This window comes from Anabrus simplex, chromosome 1 (assembly GCF_040414725.1).
Source record: "Anabrus simplex isolate iqAnaSimp1 chromosome 1, ASM4041472v1, whole genome shotgun sequence".
NCBI classification, from domain to species: domain Eukaryota; kingdom Metazoa; phylum Arthropoda; class Insecta; order Orthoptera; family Tettigoniidae; genus Anabrus; species Anabrus simplex.
Window position 1 is genome coordinate 828,377,789 of NC_090265.1, and position 19,047 is coordinate 828,396,835.

General features: G+C 40.2%; 1 protein-coding gene across 2 annotated transcripts in view; it reads right to left on the reverse strand.

Annotated features, from left to right (window-relative positions):
- LOC136857589 (erlin-1) overlaps positions 1–19,047 on the reverse strand; it is a 116,446-nt gene that overhangs the window by 33,827 nt on the left and 63,572 nt on the right. For both annotated transcript variants that reach the window (XR_011017562.1, XM_068225245.1), the window contains exon 5: positions 209–315. Coding sequence is in view for 1 of the 2 variants with exons in the window: in XM_068225245.1 (XP_068081346.1) it covers positions 209–315 (107 nt within the window). In the remaining variant the exon portion in view is untranslated. The remainder of the gene's footprint in view (positions 1–208; positions 316–19,047) is intronic.

A 19,047-nucleotide genomic window follows, 5' to 3' on the forward strand; every position in this document is an offset into this window, starting at 1 on the left:
CCTTCTGGCTCAGTGGCAAAGACAATGGGAAACTACCTCACTCCTCATTTCCACAGTACACCTCTTCAGTGACATCTAGGCTATCTGTGGCAGTTGATGATGGATCTGTTGAGGACTTAACCAGCCCTCAGGTTGTAGACTTTACATACAACCCTGTACAAGGGCACACTAAGTGAATGGTAGGAATCAATATACAGTATTACAGTACCTCTTGTAAGCTGTGAGCACTGCAGAACTGATTTAGCTCATGGTGAACTTTGTTGAATATAAGTGTTCTGTCATAATCAGCAGTATAGTTCTTTACGACATCATACACTGAAAGACAAAAAAAGATTTTTAAGTATTAAAGATAATAATAATAATAATAATAATAATAATAATAATAATAATAATAATAATAATAATAATAATAATATTATTATTTATTGCACTTTTAAATAATGAACCTGCTATTATAATAACAGCCCATCTGCAATATGCTTTTGAATAATAAATATAAAAACTACTATCACTACAACAGTGTCCACCTCCGCAGCATAACGGTTAGTGTTATTAGCTGCCATCCAAGGGGGCCCGAGTTCGATTCCTGGTACTGCCAAAAATTTAAGAATGGCTGGTATGTGGTTGAAATGGTACATGCAGCTCCCCTCCATTAGGGGTGTGCCTGAAAAGAGCTGCACCACCTCAGGATGAGGACACGAGGTTTTTTACTACAACAGTCTATCACTTACATCAAATACTTTACAACGGCAATACCGGACAGCAGTACAGTGTTTTGCAAATTATTTGCAACCAACAAGAAAATTAGACAAAAGCAAAATATTATAATATGAACATGTATTTTACATTGTAAGAAATGTGACCTCCTTCCACTTTAATAACTTTTTTATCCTCATACATATTGAATGAAAGAGATTTTGCACACATCCTTTACTTCTGGGTTATGATGACAGACTTGGATGAAACTTTTGATCATCTTAATATGGTGGTTATGTTCAACCTACAAATCCGAGCCTTGACAAGGGCCCACAAATTGTCTATGGGGTTCAGTCTGGTGAATACCCTGGCCAGTCCAATGCTGTCAACTTTTTATTGGTGAAGGACTTGGTGAGTTTGAAGCTGTGGGAGGAAGCCATATCACGGTCAGGAAATCACCTACACATTTTTGGAATCAGTAAGTAATACTTTAATATACATTTTGTTATTCTTCATTCTTTCAATGGGGTGAAAGATCTCCAGTCTGGAAGCTGTGAACAATCCCTAAACATCAATTCTAGTGGGTGTTTGGGTGCTTCTTCACTGTGGCCAGGTCAAAGAGGTTTCAAGGTGAGAGCTGAATAAAATCACACGTGTAGCCACGAACTTCAAAATGTGTCTAGTCGGGAAAAAACAAATCCATTTCACTCCACTGTTCCACAGTCCAGCCCTTGTAATTTTTCATCCAGGACAGCTTTTCTTTTCTTCACAAGGGTGCCAAGAGCTGTTTCCTGACAGGGCAATGTACATGGCAACTAGACTCCAAAGACAATGGCGCACGGTGGTAGCAAGATACGTCTCTTCTGATGTCACTGCTTGTCTTCTTCAGGCTCATGATGCTGATTCTTCAGATAAGGCATCGTCCCTGGTTGTAGTTTTTCTCTTTTGCCCACATTGCCCTCTTCTTGTCATGTTCACAACCTCTGTGTTTTCATGTAACTTCACAGTCCTTGAAACTATGAATTTCACAACTCCAACTGCACCTGCTATCTTCCGTACGCTGAACTCCATATTTTTCACTCAACAATCTTTACTCTTTTACAGGGTGTGATACCATAGCAAACAAACAGTCAAAAAATCCTCTGAATAGTAATATTTATTTACTTATGCTTTTACAAGCAGCAAAGTTAGGGCTCTCGGCCCTCTCTTTCATGTTAGGTGGAATATGTCCAAATACCACTATATGTCAACTCAGGCTGAATATCTGAAGGAGAGTATGTTAAATTAACAATCGGAGAGCATAGTTTCAAAACGTATTAAATGCAGTCGAGGTCAGAATATGTTTTGATGCGGTTTCCCGCCAATTAGGATATGCTCTTTAACACTCTTGAGTTAGACCGGGTCATTTCATATTCCTTCCCATAGGAATTCAGTGCTGAAAAACATGATTCGGAACAAATCGTATTATGTGCATCACGGCAAACGGTTCAAAACGCACTATGTTCATGATAATGTTTCCCAGCCTGCATTTATGCCGCTCTTTTGTTGGCTGTTCCTGCTATTTTTATATCGTACTTGACAGTGTGGTATTGCCTGCATGCCCGTTCACTTTCCATCACCACGGAGGAGAGCGTTTCCGCGGACCTGAAAGTGAAAAAGTGGTTCTTCCAGAATATTTTCCGTACACAGTTCAACACTGGGTTTGGGACACCACCCACGGATGCTTATAGTTACTGCGCTCGAATGCTCTTTCAGATTAAACCTGAAAAAGATAGTGCGAAAAAGAACCGTTTACTAGCTGATTTGGGAGCAGATAAAATTCGCTCACAGGGTTTTCACAAACTTATGAGGGAACAATCTGTTGACAAATGTCCTTCTGCTTTGATTTACAACGGGTACAACCACTTCCTAAATTATCAGTTGGCAAAGCGTTCTATTCGTGTCAGTATTCAGAATCCAAAATTTTATGTATGGAATGAGACTGAGGCTGGAAGAGGGCCAAACAAGGTGTCATCAGCCGCTACTTCGTATTTAGATGAGGTACATTTTGATAAATCGATCACCTGTATCAGGCTGTTCGCAGACAGATGTGTAGGCCAAAACAAGAACATGCATGTTATCCATGCTCTAGTTTAATGGCTACAAACCAAAGCACCCGCTAACATTTCCATGAGTGTTGTCATCTTTCCTGTCAGAGGACATTCATTTTTACCCACAGACAGGGTTTTTGGTGTTGTAGAAAAGTTTCTTCGTAAGTGCTCTGACATCGTTACTCCAAAGGAATACCGAGAGATCTGTCAGTCTGTGGGGACTGTAAAACATCTAGGAAAAGAATGGGTTATAAGGGGTATAAGATCCTTGCCAAGCACTTTAAAAAATTGGATGGGATTAAAGAAATGACGACGGTAATTCTGAAGAAAACAGAGAAAAGTGGTCAGTACCACGTTACAGTAAAGATGGAACCAACGAACAGGTTTGATGACCCCTCAAAGCGATTCATAACCCTTCTGAAATGAGGCATAAGGCTGGGCCAGGTACATGAACCTCCCGTAATCGATAAACTGAATGACGAGAACCTGCTGAGAGCCAGATTTGGATACAACTGGAAGGAGTTCGACAGTTTACAATTTTATGTTTCAGCACTAAACATCGGTTCAATGTCAGATACTGGTAGGCTGACTCATGATGACGACTGTCACGGTTTGCATGAGGAAGAAGGATTACTTGAAAGACTGTGAACATCCATATAGCATTAACAATGTGTTAATAATAACTTAATTTACTGTGCGTGATGTGCCATAGCTAACAATAAAGTCAATAAAAATCTTTGGAATCAAATGAACGGTTCAAATCGCATTATGCGAATAAAAGGTTGTATCAAAACATATTTTGTTCAGTGAATTGGTTCAAAATGTATAAAGTAAAATTTTATAATTAGAATGATGCCTTCATGTATTGATAAATGATTTGAATCATGACTTATTCGGGAACATAACCTGAATACCTAGATTTTGCCGTTTAGAATTTTGACATGTCTTATTTGGTTAGGAAGTAAAACGTTTTTTAACTTCCTGTAAAATTATAATCTGTGCACTTAATACGATTTGAAACGATGCTTCTCAATTCATACTGGTTCATTTTATTACGGTTCCTAAATTAAAGGTAACCAGTAACAATGCAATGCAAGCAGTGTGTAACATTCTTGTTAGTCCCAACTAATCTGCCACGCACATTGAGTTGAGTGCGAACAGCGATGGTTGTGACATCTCGCAGTATGGTGCGGCAAACCCAGTAACTGTAAAGTTGGCTTTACTAATGCTGAGCAAATCCGACTCCACACCTTGGAAATATTTATTAAAATAATTGAATAATCATAATAATTAAGCATGAAAGTTTGAAATATGCAATAACTTCTTCATAAACATTCAAACGAGAATTATACGTGCTATCACATTCTCTGGATCTTAAAAATGAAAAACTAACTTCGCCTGAGGATTCAGCCAGCCTCTGGGAGAATAACTAAACACCACTGTACATGTTTTATTAACAGTTCAGAAAAGAGAAGCTGTGATTACAGAATGGAGACAATAACACAGGATATATCCTTCCTCTTCTTCTTCTTTCCTTCCACTTCTTCGTTAACTTCTTTTTTTCTTCTCCTTAAGGAAGGCGGAAGAACAAGAAGAGAATGCTATACAGGAGGGTCCTAAAATCTCCTTCTTCCTCCTCTCCTCCTCCTTATGCCATTCTCTGTTTGCACCAAGGAAGAACAGCGTTCTGTAATCTGTTTTTGTGGACTGAGGGTGTACCAGGAGCAGAAATTCACAGAAGACTTTCAGGACAATACGGGGACAATGTTTTGCCCCAGTGAAGTGTTTACCAGTGGACTGAACAGTTCAAAAGGGGTCGCACGAGTGTGAAGGATGAGGAAAGATCCGGGTGTCCATCTGCAGCCATAACGGATGCCAATATTGAACAAGTGCGTGATAGGATCCTGAATAAGAGATGAGCGACTGTTGATGACGTGGCAAATCATATGCACATTAGCCATGGTTCTCAGACCACAAAAATCGGATTATGGAACGCTGTTCTTCTTTGGTGCAAACAGAGAGTGGCACGGCCATTTACGCCACAATAGCGCAAGCTGTAGTGATCTGATAATGCTGATATTTACCACAGACGTAGACAACAGTACCATCTAGCGGCTGGTGAGCAAACTATGCTATAGAGCCAACCTAAAGTCAATCAGAGCAAAATTGCAGATACTTACTGACTTGCCTACGTATATTGGTGACAACTGATGTTTTATATTGTGGTGCCCAATTAGAAACTGGGGCACTTCATGAGGAATATTCCAGTTTGTGACAGCGAGATCCGGCTGGCAAGCGGACAGCTGTGCTGATGTCACCGCTCAACAAATATTTACGGAGGAGAACCAACAGAAGAAGGCAGATCGTCATCCAGGGGTTTACTACACTGAATTTCAGACATGTAGGGACACTCCCTATTATGAATGTGTCAAGAACAGGTGGACTGAAGATAACTGAGAGGTCTCACATTAGGACGTGCCCATCGTCTACATCATGCGATTGCAACTGAGGTGCTCTCATGGCCCCGGCAGCAGCCCCGGTGCTGTGCTGTAGCCCCGGTGAGGTGGTAGCGGAAGGAGGGGAAGTGGCAGAGGCACAACCACAGGTCGTCAAGTCAGCGCACAGCTTATGAAAACAATATAATTTATGACAATTCTGTGAACACATAAACAAACAATGTATTCTGTATATAATTTGCGTTTGCCTTAATGTACATTTAGCATTTAAGTCGATTGTTGACATCGTTTTGCGGCAACTAATTTACCAATATTGAGTACAATCGATTTGGCAGTAGAAATTCTAAGCACAGCCTCTAAGGCAACATCAGACGGAGAAGTCCTAGTTCTACATTTGTTTAAATTCAGAATTGAAAACATCTGTTCGCATGCATAAGTTGTATCAAACATTGACGTAAATTTTAAGGCAAGAGCATGAAGCCTCAGAAATTCTTGTGGATGAACACCTTCGTAAAAGGAAATTAAATCACCATTGTAGTGGTAGTACTTGTCCTTTAGGATTGCATTGCACTGTAGTTTTATCAGCCCTGTTTGGAAATATGATGGTGATTTTCAGGACGCGCTGAAAATGGGGTCATAAATATTTCAAGTTGAGGTGCCAGAGTGCAAAATCTGTAACGACGTCTGATATTCTCTAAGATTTTGGTAAGAAGACAAATGTAATGATTTTAATGAAGTAAAAGCGTCAAAATTTCCGGCTTCAAGCTGAGTTTTCAATAACAAACACTGCATTTTGAAAGCCTTAATTATTTCACACATGGTGCTAATCAATGTGTTTCTCCCTTGCAATTAAATATTTAAATCATTCAAACAAGACGTTACGTCCGCCAAGAAAGAGAGATCAGCTACCCATTGTTTATTCCACAAAGTTGGTTGTGAAGAACCTTTCATCTCCATGAACAGAGCAATTTCTTCAATTATTGCAAAGAAGGTTATTAGCACTTTCACGCAACTTAACCAGCGCACAATACAATAAAAGGGAATGTCGCTACATTCTGCCCCGAGATCTTTTAAAATTTTTTTGGAACTGCCGATGGTTCAAAACTTGATTTCTGCAGAAATTTACACATTTTGACACAGTATCCATAACAGATTTAAAGTAGCGAAAGTTTTTTGCACATAATTGTTCTTGATGTAAAATACAATGTACTGCGTGGAGTAGATGGGGAAGGAGGGGAACGGTGCTGCTGAGTGCAGTGCTGGTGTGCCCCAGCACTAAGTGCTCGATTTGGAAAGGCCTGGTTTACATGGAATAGAATTTTTTTTTTTTTTTTTTTTTTCAAAGACTTTGTCGTAATAAGCGAGCTGTTGTATAAACACTTAGCTTTCACATGTCTAGAATCAATGTTGACAGCAGTATTCTCATAGGATGTTATACTTCAATACTCTGTGCTTTAGATCACAAACTCTTATTCTTTAGTTTGTGACCTGGTAACTCAAAATCTTGTAAATAGTGTAAATAGGCATAATCAGATTGCTGTCTGGTCTGATAAACTCTCAATACATAAATGTGTACTGGCAATATAGATTCTGTACATAGTGTAGATATTACCCAATGGAAGTATTCCGAGATATTATATGTTCAACCTGCGAAGTAACAGAAATTTAAGTGGTATCTATAGTGCAGTTGGAGTGTTTATTGAATAAAGAATTTTCGTATTGTACCACTGACATTTTGTACCCAACATTTCATATTAACATGTTTCTTATACACTCGCGCGTTCATAAAAACCAGAACACCTTGAAAGACTAGAGATAAGAAGTCCATATTCACAGGACATGTGCATTAGTATGCTCTGAAGAAATGATTAGCATTTTAACGATGTTGGCCCTCAGGTTCAAGGTCCGCATCGATATCTTGGCGCACCACCACCGACTGGTAAAATGTGCCTGCGGCTCTCGTTGTCGCTATAAATCTAAGGTAATGGATTAGTGTGAATTGAGCAGTCGTGCAGGATGCCTCGCAGATGTATGTGAGAACCGTACCGTCAAATGAGTGAGTTTGAAAGAGGGCGCATTTATGGCATGAGAGAACATGATGCATCCATCTGGGAAATTGCTGCTCGTGTGGGATGAAGTGTGTCGGCAGTGTAACAGGTGTGTACACCGTTGCTCAACGCCCGTAGATTTAACCTTAAAGTACCCTACACGTGTCCTCTGGGTGGTGCTAATAGAGCAATAACAACACTAAGATGCTGCCGTACTGCCCTACAGGGCCTCACGGTTATGACAATCGAGAAATCAACTTAAATAATAATAAAAACAGTCCTTCTGAGCACTCGCATTTCCAGGCCCGAACCTTCGGCTCTCAGTTAACATCGAAGGAATCAGTAGGGCAAAAAGTGAATACTTATCTAAAATCCTTCTGGATCACTCCATGGATGCAGTTGTGCTTCAGGAAACTCATACAGAAGATGACCTTCAACTGAACTGCAGGGGTAACATTCCTGAATACCAATTAGCAACAGCTGTAAATCATCCTAAATATGGCATTGCCACTTTGGTCAGGAAAGATATAGTGAACTATGATGTAATTGGAAATGCTGTGAATCAAACTTTCTTCTCCTCATCTATACAGGTGCAGAATGTTGTGATAACAAACGTATATAAGCCACCTAAGTCAAATGGCCAGATCCCATGGTGCTGGTACCTACAGAAAATAACATAATCATTGGAGACTTCAACAGCCACCACAGTTTATGGGGATATGATGAGTGTGATGAGAATGGTGACAGACTGCTTGAATGGATGGACAAGAGAGGCCTTAGGCTAGTCTACAATGCTATGGACATAGGGACGTTCCACTCTGGCCATTGGAATAAAGACTATTCACCCGATCTCTGTTTTGTTTCTTCCAATCTCATGACAACTTCCCCAGTACACAGGCAGGCACTGAAAAATTTCAACATAGACCCATAATTTACCAAATTGGCCTGCAGATACCTGTCATTAGGTCTATACCTAAACCTCGCTGGAACTTTCAAAAAGCTGATTGGAATGCTTATGCATTGCACACAGATGCCAATATTAGATGGATATCTCCAACTTCAGAAAATTACGGTAGGTCTGTTGGACTAATAAAATCTGCCGCAAAAAGAACCTCGGAAGAATTACATTCCACGTTGGAATGAGGAAACCAGTCGCTTGTCCGCTGAATATGAGGAAGAATGTAGTCAAGAGAAAGCAATCGAACTCCTCAAATCCTTGGATAATGCTAGAAGAGAGAAGTGGATAACAACTGTAAGGGAGCTCAACTTCACGCAATCCAGCAGAAAAGCATGGTCTCTCATCCGCAAGCTCGATCCAACTTCCACACCATCAAGAAATCACTCCTCAATTAATGTGGAAACCATAGCTAATCACCTTGTCTCAACATCGCAGATTTCAGGGGATAAGAAATCCACCAAGCAGGTTAAATCGGAACTAAGGCAGAGAAAATAAGACACCCAGCCAAATGACCAGTATAAAAGTCCATTTTCTCCAGAAGAGGTACAAAAAGGTTTGGATACACTCAGAAATGGTAAAGCTGCAGGACTTGATGGCATATACCCTGAACTTATAAAGAACTGTGGTCCAGCAACCAAACGTTGGCTTGCTTCTTTCTTCAGTGATGTTCTGCAATTGGGTCGCCTGCCTCCTCTATTCGAAACAGCTAAAATTATTGCTATCTTGAAGCCAGGCAAGGATCCCAAATCACCTCGAAGCTATAGACCCATATCTCTACTAAGTGTTACATGTAAGCTTCTAGAAAGACTGATCCTCAATAGAATATCTTCTGCAATTGAACACCTTATTCCACTTCAGCAAGCTGGTTTCTGGCATGGTTGAGACTGCGGCGATTAGGTTCTTGCTTGACTTTCTTCCTTGAAGCAGGATTCGAGAGGAAAATGAAAAATCCATCTGTTTTCCTTGATCTCACGGCTGCTTATGACACCGTTTGGAAAGAAGGCCTTCTCCTGAAACTCATCAGGACTATACCATATCTTAAAATTTTCACCGTGATAAAAAATACGCTCAGTAACAGACTTTTCCGAATTCATGCAGAACATGTCCATAGCAGATTCCATAAAGTTAATAATGGCTTGCCACAGGGAGCAGTCTTGTCTCCCATTCTCTTATACATACATGATCTCCCAGAAAGCGTATCTCGCAAGTTCATTTATGCAGACAATATCAACCTCACCATACAAACAACAGACTTCAATGAGGCAGAAGACATTCTATCCCAAGACCTTGACAAGATGGGTGATTATTTCAAAAAATGGCGCCTGAAACCTAGTCCACTAAAGACAGAGGTAGCTATGTTCCACCTAAATAACAGGCTGGTAAACTATCAACCTATGATCAGGTTTGGAAACCACACACTGCAGTGTAATACCAACCCAAAATATCTTGGTATAACTTTAGACAGGTCCTTAACCTATCGATGCCATCTTGAGAAACTGGCTGCTAATCTTTAAAGCCGTAACAACTTGCTGAGTAGACTAGCTGGTACTTCAAGGGGCGCAGATGCATGCACACTACAAACAACTGCTCTAGCAATAGTATATTCACCAGATGAATATTGCTCCTCTGTATGGCTCAATAGCTCCCCACAATAGTCTGCCTGTCCAACTGCACCACACAATGAGAATTATATCCGGTACATTGCAACATTCAGCCTCCTCACATAAGACGGCAAAGCGCCCTTGTTAGACTGTGGACCAGGATAGTGAAGAACAGTGACCACCCAACACATCAGGATACAGATGAAAATGCCGTAATGAGATTCAAGTCACGGAAACCTGCCTGGAAGACGGTAAAGGAATTAGTTAATTCATATTTCAAGCCTGATAAAATATGAAAACACGAATGGTCTCAATCACACCCTCATGGCATTGTCAACATCAGGCATCCAACTACAAAGTTGCCTGGGTTCAACCTTCCTCGCTCCACTTGGACCACACACAACAGGATACGCTGTGGAGTAGGAAGAAGTGCTTCTGCTCTGCATCAGTGGAGTGGAGCTTGTGACTGTAGTGCTGAAGTGCAAACCATGCTGCACATTCTGAAGGACTGCCCTCTGCAAGCTTTTGCTGGTTCCATCGAGGACATTCACTGGAGTGACCCCTGAGGCACTCTCTTGGCTGGAAAAGCTGGACATTCATCTATAAGAGACTGATGGACCCTCCCACATTAACCTTTTTAATGTGGAGTTTGTATATATGTATGTATACATTTTGTATGTACAGAGAGTCAATTTTTTTTTTTTTTTTTTGTGCCTATTAAGAACTTGTACATACTCGACTGTCAACTGTTGCAATATACGTTAAATAATAATAACGGGCGTGTACAGAATGGTTCACAGAAGGCCATAGAACACGATGAAATAGGTCTGGCCGCACCACCTAGACATCCCCACCTCCCGAGAAGGTTGACACCTCATCCAAATGGCACTGCAGGACAGATCTGCGTCCTCCTCGGCTCTGGCATAACAGTGGAAGAGTATAACACAGTGTACACTATCAGGAGTGACAGTTGGTCGCCATTTATTATGGTCTGGGTTACTAGTGCATCATCCACTTCTCCGCATACCTTTGACTAATGTGCATAAACATGCTAGACTGCAATGGTGTATGGAATGACATTACTGGGGACAGGAATGGAAGCAGATAGTGTTCTCGGACGAATCCAGGTTCTGTTTGTTTGAAAATGATGGCTGCATTTTGGTTCACTGCAGACAGAAGGACAGGCGTCATACTGACTGCACTCGCACAAGACATACAGCGCCAACTCAAGGCCTTATGGTGTGAGGTGCTATTGAGTACAACCACAAATCACAGTTGCTGTGTGTCAGGGTACTGTGACCAGTTCGACCAATGTGAATGATATACCGTGACCCGTAGCCATACCCTTTCTGCACAACACCGCAGATGCCATATTTCAGCAGGACAATGCACAAACACATGTTGCTACATGAACATGTGCCTTCTTGTTGTCACAGGATGCCAGACTGTTGCCCTTGCCCGCCTGATCACCGGATTTGTTGCCAATCGAAAATGTGTGGGACAGGGTGAAACTATGGTTGCGGTGCTGTGACTCAATGCCAACCACCAAAAATGAACTGTGGAAACAGCTGAACGCAGCATGGATGGCTATACCCCAGGGCGCCATTCACGTCTTATACACATCGATGCCATCACGCATGGAACAAGTTATCAGTGCCCATGGAGGCCCCAGTGTGTACTAGGCAACAGGACACATGCTGAACGTAGGTGACAGAAATGCTAATTGTTTCTGCAGAACATACTAATGATCATGTCCTGTGAATATGAACTTCCTATCTTTAGTCTTTCAAGGTGTTCAGTTTTTCATGAACATGAGTGTATTTATTACATACAAATGAAGTCACTTATTACCAAGTTTCAAATGCATTACGCTCTTTGCCTTTCTACTCATATTTTCCTTCTATCTTCCACTTACATCAAAATTGTTTCCAGGACAGTTAATTATCACTTTGAAATACTTACTGACGTAAGCTTCAAAAGAATCCCTACAGATGTTCAGGTCACTTGGCTTGTCAACCATGTATCTAACTTTGTAATAGGAGACATTTAATCCTCGACAGGGTGCTCGGTTTATCGTAACATGAGCGAAAGCGGCGTACTTTGTACACATGTCAGGAATTAACATTTCTATGCTACCAAGGTAAATATTTATGAGCTAAATTAATGTTAAATTAACCAATGATAAATTAAACTTTCATTACATCACTCTGTTGCTGCGGCTGTAGACTGATGAGTATCATTAGGAATTTAGCTCACCTCATATGCTAAGACTTAATAAGGGAAAATGATATGTCTTCAATAAAATCCTTCCCTTCTTTCTTCAACTGGCTTAATTAGTGAGGGAGATGATTTGTACATTGAATCTTGTTATAACCGTCAGGGCACAGAATAGCACCAATCGCCATCTTCTTGTTAGGTGTAAAGGTGCATCCACACCAAAATGTTTTTGTTAACTTTCTTAATAAACACAGTTACAATAATGAACAATGTTCATGAACATTTTTGTATGTTAATAAACAAAATAGTGTGTTTGATAACTTTTTGAGCATGTTGATAAATCAAATTTAACTTTTGTGAATAAAACTTTTCATTAATATTTTGTGTTTTTGTTAACATTTCAGTTCGCACATGTGCAAGGACACAATTAGAGCGTGCAGATTCGTAGCATGGAATACAATGATTTCTAATTCCCTCTAAAAATTGACTATCAAATCACAAGCGAAAATTCTAATACACAGTACCTTTAATTCTGTATGATATTCTTTTAGCTGTGTTCTAATGTGGTTTCATTTCCAGTTTCACTCCTCGCTGAATAACCTAACCACCACCCCCATAATTGCTACCCCCCCCCCCCATAATTGCTTGTATATCATCAAAATAATACCATCCTAACTAGGCAGGCTAAATGAAGATTTTCTTTATTTCGTACCTCTACCAATTCCTTCATATTGTTGTAGAAAGCTTCAAACACCTCAGACACACAATAACTGAAACTCTAGACAAATAGGTACCGGTATAGAAGTGAAATGTCACCAGTTGCTAGGAATCTTTAAAGTTATAACCTATCTATAAAAAAATAGCCTGTCATTAGTGGTACTGGCTTTCTGATAATCTGTATCATTATTTGCAATTTCAGACCCAATTACTGTCAACAAGAACTGAAATTCAAGGGAATTTTGAAAGCCAGCTGCATCATGAATTAAAGGCACTGACATAAGTATTCTTTCCAAACTTAATTCTACTTGCCTTTCCAGTATTTTTCTTTGCTACACTTCACATCTGCGTTTTTCTCTAATTGTACTCGCTAAAATAATAAAAGCTGCAGTTGTATTTTCTTCTTCCTGACCCTATCAATTGTAACCTCACAAACGGCTATTTTGGTGTGGACAAAATGTTGAAGAAAGTTGTTAACAAAAGTTTATCATCATGTTGAGAAATGTTTTCATTAACATTGTTTATTAACTTTGTTTCGTTAACATTGTTTATTAACTTTGGTGTGGACTAAACATTACATGCATACCTCCCACTATGTCGACTCTTCCAGCCTCCCCGTGGTGCAGCCTGGGCAGCATGGTATAGCTGCAGCTAAATAGTATATACATCGTGCTGCTGGACCAAAAGCTCTACTTAAGGATATCTGAGTAATTTAAAGGATAACTCAAGGTTATCTCTAGTTTATCTCTTTGTCAACAGTTCCAGAATTGTACATAGTTGAAAACAGCAAAAATGCCCCAATATTGTTTTCTAGCTCAATGGTGAAAGCAATAGAAAACCACCTCATTCATCACGCCTTACCTGCTTCAATTATGGCACCACCATTGGTTCTTGTGGTTTACCTAAGACCACATAATATTTGATGGTGCTATTTGAGGATTCAACCAGCCTCCAGGATGAAAAGTTAACAGGTAGACAGAATGACAAGAGCATGCCAGATACATATTATATTACCCTGTGTTTAAAAAGTAACAAAATAAAAGTGAAGGAAATATGACTTACATGACAGGACATATTGGCGTACAATGTACGCTAAGATGACATCACCACAGTTTATTTCATTTCACTGCTGTTCACTTGGTGGTATGCTATTTTTTAAATTTTCTTTTTTGCTAGTGGCTTTACGTCGCACCGACACAGATAGGTCTTATGGCGACGATGTGATAAGAAAGACCTAGGAGTTGGAAGGAAGCGGCTGTGGCCTTAATTAATGTACAGCTCCAGCATTTGCCTGTTGTGAAAATGGGAAACCAAGGAAAACCATCTTCAGGACTGCCGACAGTGGGATTCGAACCCACTATCTCCCGGATGCAAGCTCACAGCCGTGCACCTCTAACCACACGACCAACTCGCCCGGTTTTGGTGGTATGACAGCACAAACATATCATTATGCTCGCTGAAGCAACAATGAAAGAACAGCTGCTAATTTTTTTTAGTAACTGTTAGGCTCTTCAGTTTGCCGAAACTGACTTTGAGTAAATGAGTTTATAAACTACCGTAAAGAGAAAACATACGGTAACAGTATTACACATGAAGAAGAAACAACCTAATTAAATTAATTCAGGGGAAATGAAAATGATTATGAAGTAAAAAGTATTCAGTATAAATTTTAAGAAATTATGTTTTAATCAACAATTACTGTATATTTTTTAAACAATTTTGTCATTTAGAACCCTTTAGAACATTCTCTCCGATTATCCATGTTTTTCCACTAGGCTGAGTGGCTCAGACGGTTGAGGCGCTGGCCTTCTGACCCCAACTTGGTAGGTTGGGGAGTTGATGGCAATAGTGATGGGACATTCGATTCATTTGATTCCGTTCACGTTACTAAATCGATACAGTGATCCGATTCACGGCTCATTGGTCACCGCTCCTATTGCATCTGTGTAGTATGTGCTGGTAAGACAGCAGCAACAGCATTCAGTGCTCGCAGCTGCCATCTGGTCTTCATACTATGAACTCCTTTCTTAGAAAAAATGCTAGTTACTCTAATACATCGAAGATTTCCGGCGACGCAGGGTGGGAAAGGTTAGGATTAGAAAGGTAGCAGCCATGGCCTGAATTAAGGTACAGTCCCACATTTCCTGGTGTGAAAATGGGGAAACTACGGAAAAACCATCTCAACGGCTGCCGACGGTGGGATTCGAACCCACCATCCCCCGGATGCAAGCGCATAGCCACGCGATATTAACCGCACGACAACTCGCTCAGCCTTTTTTAAAAGTATTTTTCTATCAGCTGAGGATTTTTCTAAATCGTCATATTTTGTATAGGCTACCCGAGATGTACAGTAGCCCGCTGGTTTTCTGATTCAACATACTGTTATTACGTCTGTCCACATATGATTGAAGTCTTGTGCAACGATGTGACATATGAACTGAGAGAATACTGAGCCGTTCTTCCCAATATAAAACAGGTACTTTTGAGTGGTCATGAGCATGACTCATAGTCATAGGGCAGGCTAGAGTCGAGTTTAATTGTCAAATGTCAACTAAGTTATAATATAAGATTCATTAAACTAATAAATAGTATAACCTAATAGCCTACTTACTTACTAGCTACTTCAGAATTATGTTGTGACTACCTTTTTAACACTGCAAATAAATCCATCTATTATTTAAACCTCCCTGTAAGAAGAGGACAGTGAATGCAAATGGGTATTATTTTCAAATGAGCTGAGATCGAGAGTCCATTATAGCATACGATTCTTTCAGTGTAGCATGGCTCACTGTATGTCTCGCTGCAGTGGAAGCTCGGCTCTCCGCGTGTCCAGTGAGCCGATAAGGAGCCGTGTGTATCATGTGCCGCGCTCGTTCACGATTCTTTCGATGTGCCATGATTCACTGTCTCGCTGCAGCGGAAGCTCCGCTCCCCGTCAATGTCCAGTGAGTGCGCCACTCAGCACTGTCCGCTGGGAGTAAGTTGAATCGTGTGCCGTGAGCTCGCCGTTCCTGTGAATCGATTCACTCGGACACTTGAATGCATCGATACACTGCTTCGAATCATGCATTCAGTAGCCAACACTAGATGGCAATTCTCCACCGAAGCCTCTCCTTCCACCACTCCTCTTCAGTAATTGTATTTCAGTCCAGTCCTCTTTTTCTTATACTGTTCTTGACAGAGTCCAACCATCTTGCTCTTAACCTCTTTCCTTCTATCTTAGCCTCCAACTCTTGTTTTAGTATCCTTCCCTCCTCCATCCTCGTAACATGTCCAAACCATCTCAATTTATTCTTCTTCATCCTATCACTCAGTTTTTCTACCCCTATTTCTTTTCTGACCTCAACATTTCTTACTCTTGTCACTCCTCGTCTTTCATACCGTATTCCTTAGGAACTTCATCTCAATGGCCTGAATTTTACTCTCATTTCTTGCTGTCAGACTCCAAGTCTCAGATGGATACGTTAATATAGAGGTATAGTACAACTTGTACATTCTCTCTTTACATTTCATAGGAACTTCTCTGTTCCACACCAGGTTCCTACACATTCTGGTAGAATGTACTTCCCATTTGTTTCCTTTTGCTGATCTCCTTATTCAACCTTGCATCTTGCATTATTTCACTTCCCAAATATTTGAAGTATTCAACAACCTCAAGGTTTTGTTCCCTGATACTAATTTCCTGTCCACTCAGCCTACGTGATTACAATTGAGGAGCTATCTGACAGTGAGATGGCAGCCCTGGTCTAGAAAGCAAAGAATAATGGCCGAGAGGATTTGTTGTACTGACCACACGACATCTCATAATCTGCAGGCCGTCGGGCTGAGCAGCTTGGTAGGCCATGGCCCTTTGGCGCTGTTGCACCGTGGGGTTGTCGGTTGGTTCTCTTTCTCCTCTTGTCATCACCACTGTTTTGCTCTTCTCTACACTGATTTTCATACCATTTTTTTTTTTTCCAATATTGTCGTTTAGAGTCTCTAGTTGGATTTGCACACCTGTACTGTTGACTCCCCAGATCACTACTGTATGTCATCTGCAAACAATAATATTTTTGTATTCCCTCCATATCTTGCCTTTGTTTCCTTTTGAATTTCATCCATAATAACCATTATAAACATAAGTGGAGACAATACACTTCCCTGTCTTAGTCCAGTTTGATTTCTAAACAAATCTCTTCTCCCCACTGGAGTCTGGACACAACTGAAACAATTCTGACACACTGCTTTCACTAGTTTCCTTGATTACCTTCCACATCCTTTTCTTTCCAGGGTTTTCCACACCTTTTCTCTATTAACACTATGATATGTCTTCTTTAGATCAAGGAATACTATCACCAGATCTTTCCCATATTCCCACTGTTCTTACATCAGTAATCTCATGGTAAATATAAAGTTTATAGTTGACCTGCCCTGTTGAAGCCATACCACTCTTCTTGTACATTTCTTTCCACCCTTCCTCTCATCCTTCAATTATTCTCTTCAATTTGACTACTTGTGACAACAGTGTAATTCCTCGATAATTGTCACATACATTCCTGTCAACTTTCTTAAATACTGTGTACCAGGAACCATCAGCAGTCTGGAACATAATTTAATTCAGCGCGAAGCATTGCCACGCCACGGTCAAGACTTGCGTTCAGCAAGCAAGGTTGACTACGTCATGAGCTCTACGCAAGGAAGCTGACCTGCTATGACGCACCGATCACGTGTACAACGCGTGATAGCCTGGAAATGACTAGAACACATTTTACTATTGATCCAGATAAGATATTGAATAACGAAATATGTCATATTGTAGCCCATCATTTGAAAGCCAATATATTCGAGTTTCAAATAAATCAGCCTAGAGATTTGCAAGTAATTTGAACTTAAAGGAAATCAATTCTGCCATGAGGAGGTTGAGTCAGACCTAGCAGAATTGTATAAAAGGACAAGGGTTTTCCAAGTAAAGACAGTTCACAACTCGCAGCAGAAGGGAGAACACGCTGTCATATGTGAGTGTCTCTGCCGAGGCCCGAACTTAGTCGTCGTGAGGAAGTTCATAAGCGGGAACTCTACCGTAATTATCACCAACAGACTTACTTTAAAGTGTTACTTCTTGGACTTAGAAACTTTTCAACCATTCAGATACAAACTTAGTCTTCTTGTAATTCTAAGAGTATTGAGGATGTGTGACAATAACTTATATTGTGAAATAATAATTTGAATTTCAACTCGATTGGAAGGGAAGGGTCAGAGCTTGTATTCACATCAGAGTTAGTTTAACTAGGAACATTAGTGAAGCGTGTGCACATTAATGCAATTTTCTAGTGAACTGCATAAATATTCAGTCTATTAAAACAAATAACTCCATAAAAGTGCTTGAAGACGCGTATTCAGTTTAAAGTTTATTTAACTTTAAATAAGATTAAAACATTCATCGCAAGTGAATAAGACAGTGTCGCATTAGACATTCCATAGCATTCTAAGCATTGGAACATATGAACATTCACGGTTTAGAAAACTTTTCTATAGTGAATGAATCTTTTTTTTCTTTGTGTGTAATACCTGTAATTATGTTACAACTGTGTTTTCAGTATGAACAATGGTTCCAATTAAATGAGCTTTCGTAATTTTGCTGCCAGTATTAAGAATGGTGAATAAATGCACTTAACAAAATACCGTGCCCATTTTATGATATGCAAATACAAGTTATTCTGAACAGGACACTACTAAGCAATTCTAGTCAGTTGAACTTTCATGTATTCGCTATACCACACGGTAATGCATGAAACCATGACGAGTGCCTATTTTTTAAATCATCATATCTACCGGCTGCTATATCGAGTCGACGTGGGACGTGTCTACGAGGAGTATGGAATGTGGTTTCAACGTGTGTAGTGGAACGTGGTGCCATGGAGACGACTTCACAACATCGGTTGCCTATGGTATCAACTTGCTGTTCGCTGACCAGCATCTATCTATATTGCGGTCCTGAGTTCCAGTGAATACAGGTGATATGATATGCAATTAAAACCATTTTTCAGGACAAGTGCATAAAATTCCACCAGACTAACTTTCTCTTAAGTGGAATGATAAAGTCAGTGATTATGTTGGCAGTTATACAGACATGCTCATTGGAAACCAGATTGATTTTGGGTCATTTTCAAAGTGTTAAATTTCAATACTTAGAAGAAAGACTGTAGGAAAGAACTTCATAAACCAAATTGAAATGAAATGTCGTATGGCATATATCCCAGGACGGGTTCGGCTCGCCAGATGTAG